The sequence below is a fragment of the Manduca sexta genome, chromosome 20 (genome assembly GCF_014839805.1).
Source record: "Manduca sexta isolate Smith_Timp_Sample1 chromosome 20, JHU_Msex_v1.0, whole genome shotgun sequence".
NCBI classification, from domain to species: domain Eukaryota; kingdom Metazoa; phylum Arthropoda; class Insecta; order Lepidoptera; family Sphingidae; genus Manduca; species Manduca sexta.
Genome location: NC_051134.1, coordinates 4,041,210 through 4,051,205, shown reverse-complemented (window position 1 = coordinate 4,051,205; position 9,996 = coordinate 4,041,210). Strand labels below are relative to the sequence as shown.

Here is a 9,996-nt window from a genome sequence, read left to right as displayed (position 1 = left end):
TATAAATTGATACCTATAAAACATATTAGCAATATTGCATTGCATTTGAATTTATTGTATGTTTTGTTAAATTTGTGTTCACACCAAGTTAGTGTCCGTAACTTATCTGGGTTCTTCATTAAAGTCCTGCAGTATCAGTCAGGCTGGTAGGCACTGCAGCAAAAAGTTGAACGAGGTTTCCTATTGTTGGAACAATAAAATAAAAATAAATAAAATAAAATAATCTTTATTTGCATTATCTTAACCTACTTAAAATTGCTCTAATAGTTTGTAACTATTAGAGCAATTTTTTAAGTATGGCAATACATGTGTTACAATATATGCGTTATATTTCTTTATATTTTATTTCTTTTTTTTGTACATTTTCTTTGTCGTTGTTTCCAATAATAAATCTGCCTTTCCATTTATTTCTATTCTATTTTTGCTATAATAGCCGTCAAACGACTTGAGCACATTATAAGAGTAGCTACACTAACTTACAAAAAAAAAAAAAATATTTTATAGCAAACAAATTATTATAAAAAATTGAATGAATTTGAAGGTTGTTTTTGCAAGGCACGTTCCGAACAGTCGCGTTCAGCCAATTGTATGGGAAGGAGAAGTAAGATATAATTGAAACAAGCGACATCTTTCTTTTGTCGATATTTTATTAAGATAGAATTGTATTTATGTACTATCAAGTACAATAAGTGAAACAGACTGCCGAGACGAATGTCCGCCGGTTCAAAACCCAAAGGCACACAGCTCTCACTTTCCTAAAATCATATGTGTATTCTTTCTAAATTATCGCTTGCTTTACCTGTGAAGGACAACATGGTGAGGAAACCTGAATACCTGAGATGTTCTCTATAGGAATTTTGAAGGTATGTGAAGTCTACCAATCCGCACTAGGCCAGCGTGGTGGATTAAGGCCTAATCCCCCTCAGACACAATGCTGGAGCCAAATGGTCCCAAGCCCAGCAGCGGGATAGTATGTAATACAGGGCTGATATTATTATATTATATGTATAAGTCTAATTATTATTAAATAGTAACTTTTATCAGAACTCCGCCGCGGAGTACGCATTTTTTACGCAGAGTAAACAATTACTCTATGTAAAAAGATATCAACTTTAACTGCAGTAAATAAGGTTTTTTTCTGAATAAATTACGTTACAGGAAACCTGTTCTTATAAGGCTTTCACTGCGGCTTATCCTATTCGATTAAGTGGGTGGCGAATTTATAGCCGTCAAGAATATAAATCAGCTATTAATAACTCGCGATGTCTCATCTTTATCCACAGGATTTGGTTTTACGGAATATTGTTTACGTTCTGAATTAATATAATATTTTGAAACTGTAATGTATGTAAATGATGTCATCTGTGGAACATCACTACGTCCTGTGTCGTCTGTGACTAACTGTGTCTCATCACTACGCCTGTCTGTCAATAAACGTTTTATGGCCGCTACCGACGCCCATTATTTCACACAAATGCAGAAATATCACAGTGGCGACGAGGATTAAATATTGTCGCGCTAAAGATCGTCGAAGTGAAAGTGTAAAGAATTGCAAAATGGCAATAGGAAAGATAGGTGAATTTAAAGTCAGTACTGACGACTGGGGATTGTACGTCGAGCGAGTTGAACAGTATTTTTTGGCGAATAACATTAAAAATGAACTTCAGGTTTCCACCCTGATTACCGTTATGGGCGCGGAATGTTACGAATTGCTAGTAAATTTGTGCACGCCGGAGAAACCAAGCAAAAAAACGTTTGAAGAGATATCGTCCATCTTGGAAAAACACTTGCAACCCAAACCGAGCATTCTTGCCGAAAGATTTAAATTTCGACAAAGAATACAAAAGGAAGGCGAAAGCATCGCAGAATACGTCGCAATTTTAAAAAAAATGTCTAAATCTTGTGAATTCGGAGGCGGGTTAGACGAAAGCATGCGCGACCAACTAGTATGCGGCATCAGTAGTGAAATAATCAGACAGCGGCTTTTTGCGGAGGAAAAGTTGGATTATGCGAAGGCCTATAAATTAGCTGTCAGTATAGAGGCCGCGGAGAAAAATGCTGCAATTGTAGAGGGTCAGGCACGATCATCAACGCCTGTCGAAACTAAATGCCTAGCTATTAAGAACATGCGGCGAAACACGGTACGTCCATGGGGCCCAGCAAAGGATCATGTAGCATCGACGCATCGTAACAAGTTGAATGTCGGCACAACAACAGAAGTATCGTCGGAGCCAGCAGAGCGCGGCCGTCCTTATCAGCAGTGCGGGGTGTGTGGGAGATCACACCACACAGCTAGCTGCAAGTTTGCTAAGTATTTTGCAGGGTGTGTAATAAACAAGGGCATCTGAAACGTGTATGTCCCCAATTGACGAGTCAGAACTATGTGGCACAAACAGACGACATTGGAAGTGCAATAGACAGTGATGCAAGCGATGAGGTAATCCAAAATGATGTTAATCAGTTATCAATTGAACAATGTAAACCAATCTATATACAAGTCAATATACAGGGTAAGATTGTTAAAATGCAATGTGACACGGGCAGCGCAGTATCCTGTATCAATTATAAATTATATTGCAAATTATTTAGTAATTTGGATATAAAAGACTGTCAATTGGGTCTGAGGTACTATACAGGGGAAATAGTGCAACCACTAGGTTTAATAACCCCTATGGTCAAATATGAAGATAAATGTAAAGTATTAGATTTATATATTATTAAAGATGGTAACACTGTCTTACTAGGCAGGCAATGGCTAGCAGAACTTAATATTAAATTGCCAAAAATCAAATATGACCATATCAATATGTTAGGTAAATATGAAACTTTCAATGTAAAACATTTCAGTTCCAGATATTGTAAAGTCTTCGAGGACGGATTGGGCTGTTTCACCGGTGGGCCAGTAAGCATCCACGTGCGTGAGGGGGCGCGCCCTGTGTACATGCGGGCGCGACCACTGGCGTACGCAATGAGAGCACCGGTGGAGCGTGCCCTAGACCAGCTGGTGCAGGACGGCATCCTCACGCCCGTCGACCGTTCTGACTGGGCAACACCAATAGTACCTGTGGTAAAAAAAGACGGTAACATCAGAATCTGTGCTGATTATAAGCTTACTTTAAACAAGGTGTTGGAAATTGACCGTTACCCTGTACCGCGAGTAGAGGACTTGCTGACACGTTTACATGGGGTGAAAGATTCAGCAAAATAGACCTTTCACAAGCCTATGCCCAATTAGAATTAGATGAATCAAAAAATACACAGTCATAAATACTCATAAGGGTTTATTTATGTATAATCGGTTAGTATATGGTTTAGCTTCGAGCCCAGGTATTTTTCAAAGACGATTAGAACAAATGTTTGCAGATATGCCAAATGTTGGGGTTTTCCTTGATGACATAATAATTACAGGCCTAAATACTCATTGTCATATACCTAGTCTTGCCATAAATATTGTAATAAAGAAAAAAGAAAATTGTTAACTGCAAATAACATTTATTACTTTTACAGTGTGTCAGTTTAATACATAAATATAAAACAATTAAAAATATAAAAGCTTATTCGAAGTGGTCTCCATTGGCTGCAATACAGTCCTTTAAACGATGAGGCCAGTTATCAATAGAAGCACGCACTCTTTCCATGGGAAAATTCTTCACTGCCAATCGTATAGATTGTTTTAGGGACTCCAAATTATCATGGCGTTTAGAGCAAGCTGTACTCTCTAAAACTGACCACAAATCATAATCCAGCGGATTAAGATCGGGACTAGACGACGGCCAGTCTTCAGCTCTGATGAAGTCCGAAACGTTCGATTCCAACCAAGACTGCGTGGACCGAGCTTTATGACCCGGCGCCGAGTCTTGCTGGAAGGACCATACTTGGTTATTGAACATGGTGATGTTAAGGGGCTTAACTACCTTCTCAAGAATGGTATCTTGATACACTTGTGCCGATGTTTTGATACCTTTTTCACAAAAAATATGGCTCAGTCACTCCTTCATAGCTAACACCCCACCAAACCATCACTGAAGTCGGATAATGTCCACGTTGCACTCTGTCGACTAATTGGGAAGCTTCCTTAGAGCTTTGAGCATAAATACGGTCATTTTGTTTGTTAAAATGTTGCTCAATTGTAAAAATTTTCTCATCCGTAAACAAAATTTTTCTGTGACCTCCCTTTGCGTACCGCTTCAGTAGTTGTTTCGATTTTACCACCCTATTCTTCTTTAAATTATCAGTTAAGAAATGGCCAGTGCGTCTCTTATAGGCTGCAAGTCCTAAGTCATCTTTTAAAATACGCGACATGGTTCTAGGTGCTATCTTCATTTCCCGAGATAAAATCTTTTGCTTTCGGACAGGATTTCTTCGAATTCTTTCCCTTACTGCTTTGACCACCTTTTTCGTACGAACACTACGTGGACGGCCAGATCTTTTCTGTCACAAACAGAGGAGGTCTCATTGTACCTATTAATAGCCCGGTACACAAACATTTTACTAATACCAAGTGTATGGAGAGTTTTAAAAATTGCATTTGGCTCCATACCTACTTTGTGTAATGCTATCACAGCGATTCGGTTCTCTTTATCACCCCACACCATTTTAATATCGCAAAATATTTTACAATGTATTGGCGCCAAAATGAGAAAACACAATGAACAATCGTATAAAAATGACAGATTCGAAATTCAAATGTAATATTTTTTTATAATTAAGTGTAACAGTATTTATGGCCAGACTAAGTAGATACATTGCATAAAGTATTTCAAAGGTTACAACATTATGGGTTAAAAGTTAAGAGAGAGAAATGTAGTTTTTTTAAAGAGTCAATCAGTTTCTTAGGATATGTTATAAGCAAAGAGGGGGTGCATACAAGTCCTGAAAAGTTAAAGCAATCATTGATACACCACAACCCACTAATAGTACAGAGTTAAGAGCATTTATTGGTATGACAATGTATTATGCAAAATTTGTAAAAAATATTAGCACAATTCTTGCACCATTATACGATTTATTACGTGCTCATGTTAAATTCATCTGGTGTAGCAAATGCGAGATTGCTTTTACAGAGGTTAAAAAGTTATTGGCATCAAGTGAAGTACTAATACATTATACACCAGACTTACCAATAATACTAACCACAGATGCAAGCAGTGTGGGTGTTGGAGCAGTGTTATCACATGTCACACCGCAAGGCGAACAACCTATAGCGTATGCATCCCGATCACTCACCTCTGCAGAACGCTCATACGCACAAATAGATAGGGAAGCACTTGCTATAGTATTTGGTATTAGAAAATATCATCAGTATTTGTATGGCCGGCGATTTATACTGAAAACAGACCACAAGCCACTAACATATATATTTGGCAATAAAGTAGGTATACCAGTTATGGCCGCGTCCAGAGTCCAACGTTGGGCTGTCTTGCTATCAGGTTATACTTACGACATCGAATTTGTTCCTTCTAAATCGAATGGTGCAGACGGATTGTCCAGGCTGCCGTCCAGTAGCAATATCCACAAAGACAACGAAGTTACTTACATAAATTTTGTAGAAGACTTTTTACCAGTAACTAATAGAGAAGTAAAGGCAGAAATATCTAAGGATAGGTTGCTAAGTCGCGTGTTGTTATATGTGCAGTCAGGTTGGCCAGAACACTGTAATGAAGATGATTTAAAACCATATTTTATTAAGCGTAATGAATTGTACATTGAAAACGGATGTATAATGTGGGGCTATAGGATAATAATTCCTAACACATTACAAAGCGTTGTACTAAAACAATTGCATAGTAGTCATATGGGAATCGTTAAAACCAAATCACTAGCTCGTAGTTACATTTGGTGGCCTAACATAGATAAAGACGTAGAAGAAGTGTGTCGACGGTGCGATACGTGCGCAGCAGAGAGCGCCGCACCACCTAGGGTACCACCACAGCCATGGCATTACGCGGTACAACCGTGGACGGGACTTCACATCGACTTTTTAGGGCCGATTAAGGGAAAAACTTATTTAGTGTTAATTGATTCCAGCTCTAAGTGGCTTGAAATTTTCGAAATGCCCTTAACGAATGCTGCACAGGTTATACGTGTACTGCGTGCTACTTTTGGTGCAAGATTTGGTCTTCCGGTAGAGTTAGCATCTGATCAAGGACCTCCTTTTACAAGTTCCGAGTTTAGTAATTTTTTAAAACAGAACGGTATTCGCCAAATATTTTCACCAACTTACCACCCGTCATCAAACGGTGCGGCCGAAAATGCCGTCAAATCATGCAAAATGGTAATAAAAAAGGCATACAGAGATAATGTTGACGTAGACGCGGCCTTACAAAATTTTCTACTGGTTTACAGAAATACATCGCATAGTACCACTGGAGAAACACCGGCTATGTTGCTTCAGCGACGTACTCTTCGTAACCGGCTAGATTTGTTACGCGGAGACTGTTCACTGAAAGACAGGGTTAACAAGGCAAAGCGATGTCAAATAGAATACGCGGGGGGTGTTCAACGGGAACTACATGCGGGGGAAACTGTATGGGCTAGAAACTATAGCAAGGGAGACAAGTGGGAAAAGGGTACAGTAGCATGTAAAGTAGGCTCTAGACAGTATATTATAGAAACGGGAAACGGTCGGCAAACAACAAGACATATAGATCAAATTAAACGGAGATCACGTTTTTCTGATGTTACTGGTCCAGAGCTTACAGACACGGTCGAGGAGAATCCTTATAAGAATAAATTCCTAAAGGAAAATGACGTAGAGGATGTCGGGCCAACACCAGAGAAAAATATTTATGATAAACCGATATTATTAGAGGAAGATAAGATCGGCAAGGAGATTAAGGAACAGGCGGGAGAAGTGGCCTCGGGAACGACGCAAATAATTTCCACTAATCCGGAGAGGAATTCGCCACAGCCCTTGTCCACTACTCGAATTAAAAGAATTTGTAAGCCGGCAAAAAGGTTCGGTTTTGATGAATATTAATTAAGTACAAGATGAAACATTTGTATTTGATACTAGATCAAAAATGTTAGTTATATATAGAGTAAGTCTAGATTTAAGAAGTGAGGTGTAATGTATGTAAATGATGTCATCTGTGGAACATCACTACGTCCTGTGTCGTCTGTGACTAACTGTGTCTCATCACTACGCCTGTCTGTCAATAAACGTTTTATGGCCGCTACCGACGCCCATTATTTCACACAAATGCAGAAATATCACAGAAACGAGTTACTTGTGTTTTCAATATGTAATCCCAATCTTCATCTACGACCTGATCGAGAAATAAACAAATCAAAATGAGTTAGTTATATTATGTATATGTAAGTATATCAAGAATGTCAATTTCTTTAAGTATGTCAATTTCTGAATTGATCTTTTTTCGCGATCGATTATCTTTTTTGGTCTATTTCAAAAATGGACCAATCAGAGTAAAGGGTTTTTGATATGCTTACAAATGAGTTATTTTGATTGGTTCATACTTGAAATCGGATTGAAGATTGAGATTGAGACTGAGATCGGTTATTGAAAATGGTTATATATTAGAAATCTGGATCGTTTCGTCAATCGACGTTGGCAAACCCTTACCATGTCAGCCATTTGGTAGTATTTTCAATTAGTCGCATTAAATGTAGTAACAATGCAAAGATAAAGCTTCGTAAGGAGCTTATGCAAATTACAAATATGAAAACAATTTAGCAAGACAAACTATATTTCGATATTAGACTATTAGAGACTTTTCATAAAACTAAGTAATGATTTTTTAATTTGGTATTTTATATTTACTATATAGATATTCATAGTAATTTTATAACATGTATCTGATCTATGTAGATATATAGCATTTCCATCCTAACCTAGGCATCCATACTCAACAGTCAAAATCAAATTCTTTATTTCAATTGTCTTAATTTTATGTATTTTTCATAAATACGCCTCTTCCGAACATATTATTGTAAGGAGTAGTGCAAGAACTCCTTTAAGAAAACCCGTGCATTGAAGTTAAGAAAAAGCGGATTGCTAATAAGAAATTTATGTTAGCAGAAGCAACTTCTTTATCCGACCTGACAGTTTGATTTATTAAAGTCTTATGCGTACCCATAGGGCAGTGGAGATTCGAGTTTAATAGGCTCTCGCGTATACCTTAGCCGAAGAGCATTTTTAGTTATATATTAAGCCCTGTTTTATATACTGTCCCACTGTTGGGAACTCCTCCACTACTGAGAGGGATTAGGCCTTAGTCCACCACGCTAGCCTTGTGCGGATTGGTAGATTTCACACACCCTCGAAATCCCTATAAAGAACTTCTGAGGTATGCAGGTTTCCTCACGATGTTTTCCTTCACCGTTAAAGCAAGCGATAATTCACAAAGAATACACACATGATATTTAGAAAAGTCAGAGGTGTGTGCCTTTTGGGTTTCGAACTTGCGGACATTCGGCAGTTCATTCCACAACCAACAAGGTTATCGCCGCTTAGTTTATCACTTTGTTAATCTAAAATTACTGTCAATCACTTAGGAAATTCTTTAAATTGTAGACATTTATCGCACACATGTCTTTTGTTGCTAAGCCGACAGTGCCACAGCCGCTGGTGGTAGGATATAATTTATATCCACCCGGTTAGTGACCACCGTGCAGGAGGAATCACCCTGTACATCCGGTTCCGTTAGGCCGGCATAATTGTATCGACTGCCGAGGGTTAATCATTGGAGGTTTCATCAGTGGAACTTCTATCAAACTCCATTTCACTTACCATCAGATTTAGGTGGACGTTCGTGTCTATAGAATATACATCAATGAATCTAAATCTGTATTTGTTTCACCAGATGGCGCTGTATTTATAAATAAAAAAAAAACATCGCTCGCCATCTGTCCGTATTTAGTTTTTGCTACGGCCAGCTACGGCAATACCGATAACGGGACAGATGCGAGGCGGGCGTTGCAAATAATGCTATATTTTTATTTACTTTATGGTACAGAATAGTTCACCAAGCAGGCTTAGTGCCAGCAGACTTTTAAAATTTACGTAGTGTCCAATATGTAAAGAAGGTTCCTCACGATGTTTCCCTTCACCGTGAACTAAGCGATAATTTCTCCCACCAAATAAAAACAATACTAATCTAATTCATTTAGTTATATTAGTTTTTAGATAAAATAATTGTTATCATAAAACTAATTTTCAAGATATTGCAAGGATTATGCATGACCTCAAATTGTCCAAGCTTTATAAATGATTTTATTTCAATTTTCATTAGCACAACATTTAATTATATCAAAGAAATTTCGTGATAACCAATTAATTATAATTGAAGACAAACCAAGAGCTTATTATTTTTATTTAATAAATATAATTGGCCACTTTACTGTCTAGTGTTTTTAGGTATGTATTAAGAATTTAAAAAATATCAATATATTATAAAAATGCATAGTAGGTTTACAATAAGGCGGCATGACATTGTCGAGGGTCCAGGGCAGAGGGACGCTTTTTCCGCTCACATGAAGTAATTTTCCGGGATAATAGTTCAGCTAAAAATGTTCCTGATATAGAAAGTCTATAACCTTCCCAGGGTCTCAAAACTATCTCCATACCAAAATTTCATAAAAATCCGATCAGTAGATTTTGGGAAAATCTTTAACATACAAACACACAGAAAACGGGATTTTGTTTTATAATATGTATAGACTATTAAATGTAATTAAAAAGAAAACATTTTTGTTCAGATGCCGGTGTATTTTTAGTTAAAAACAATTACCAATAATAACAGCTTAGAATTCTTTACGGTAACAACATCTGTGTTCTTGCAAACGATATCTTTTTTCAGAGCATTTTTAGAATTGATGAGAGAAGATATTTTCTTTATCCCTTTTTTGTGCAATCTCTCGAAAAACTACGGTCATTTTAAAAGCGCTTGGAAAGGATATTCAATGAATTCATATGGGCTTTTTGGAATTGAAAAATCTAACGATGGAATATGGCTGGAGGTTTTGGATAGGTACTAT

General features: G+C 37.4%; 2 protein-coding genes across 2 annotated transcripts in view; both read left to right on the top strand.

Annotated features, from left to right (window-relative positions):
- The first annotated feature begins 1,353 nt into the window (after positions 1 to 1,353).
- LOC119189938 lies at positions 1,354 to 2,348 on the top strand. The gene has a single exon (XM_037440767.1). The coding sequence runs from the start codon at positions 1,557 to 1,559 to the stop codon at positions 2,346 to 2,348; it is 792 nt and encodes a 263-aa protein (XP_037296664.1). The 5' UTR covers positions 1,354 to 1,556.
- The window catches only part of LOC119189937, a 26,690-nt gene continuing 19,013 nt past the window's right edge, over positions 2,320 to 9,996 (top strand). The window contains exons 1-4 of the mRNA XM_037440766.1: positions 2,320 to 2,437; positions 2,848 to 3,187; positions 6,395 to 6,569; positions 6,693 to 6,844. Coding sequence (XP_037296663.1) covers positions 2,424 to 2,437; positions 2,848 to 3,187; positions 6,395 to 6,569; positions 6,693 to 6,844 — 681 coding nt within the window. The 5' untranslated portion in view covers positions 2,320 to 2,423. The remainder of the gene's footprint in view (positions 2,438 to 2,847; positions 3,188 to 6,394; positions 6,570 to 6,692; positions 6,845 to 9,996) is intronic.

Coding starts and splice junctions, on each gene's coding strand:
- LOC119189938 (XM_037440767.1), top strand. CDS start 1,557: ATGGCAATAGGAAAGATAGGTGAATTTAAAGTCAGTACTGACGACTGG.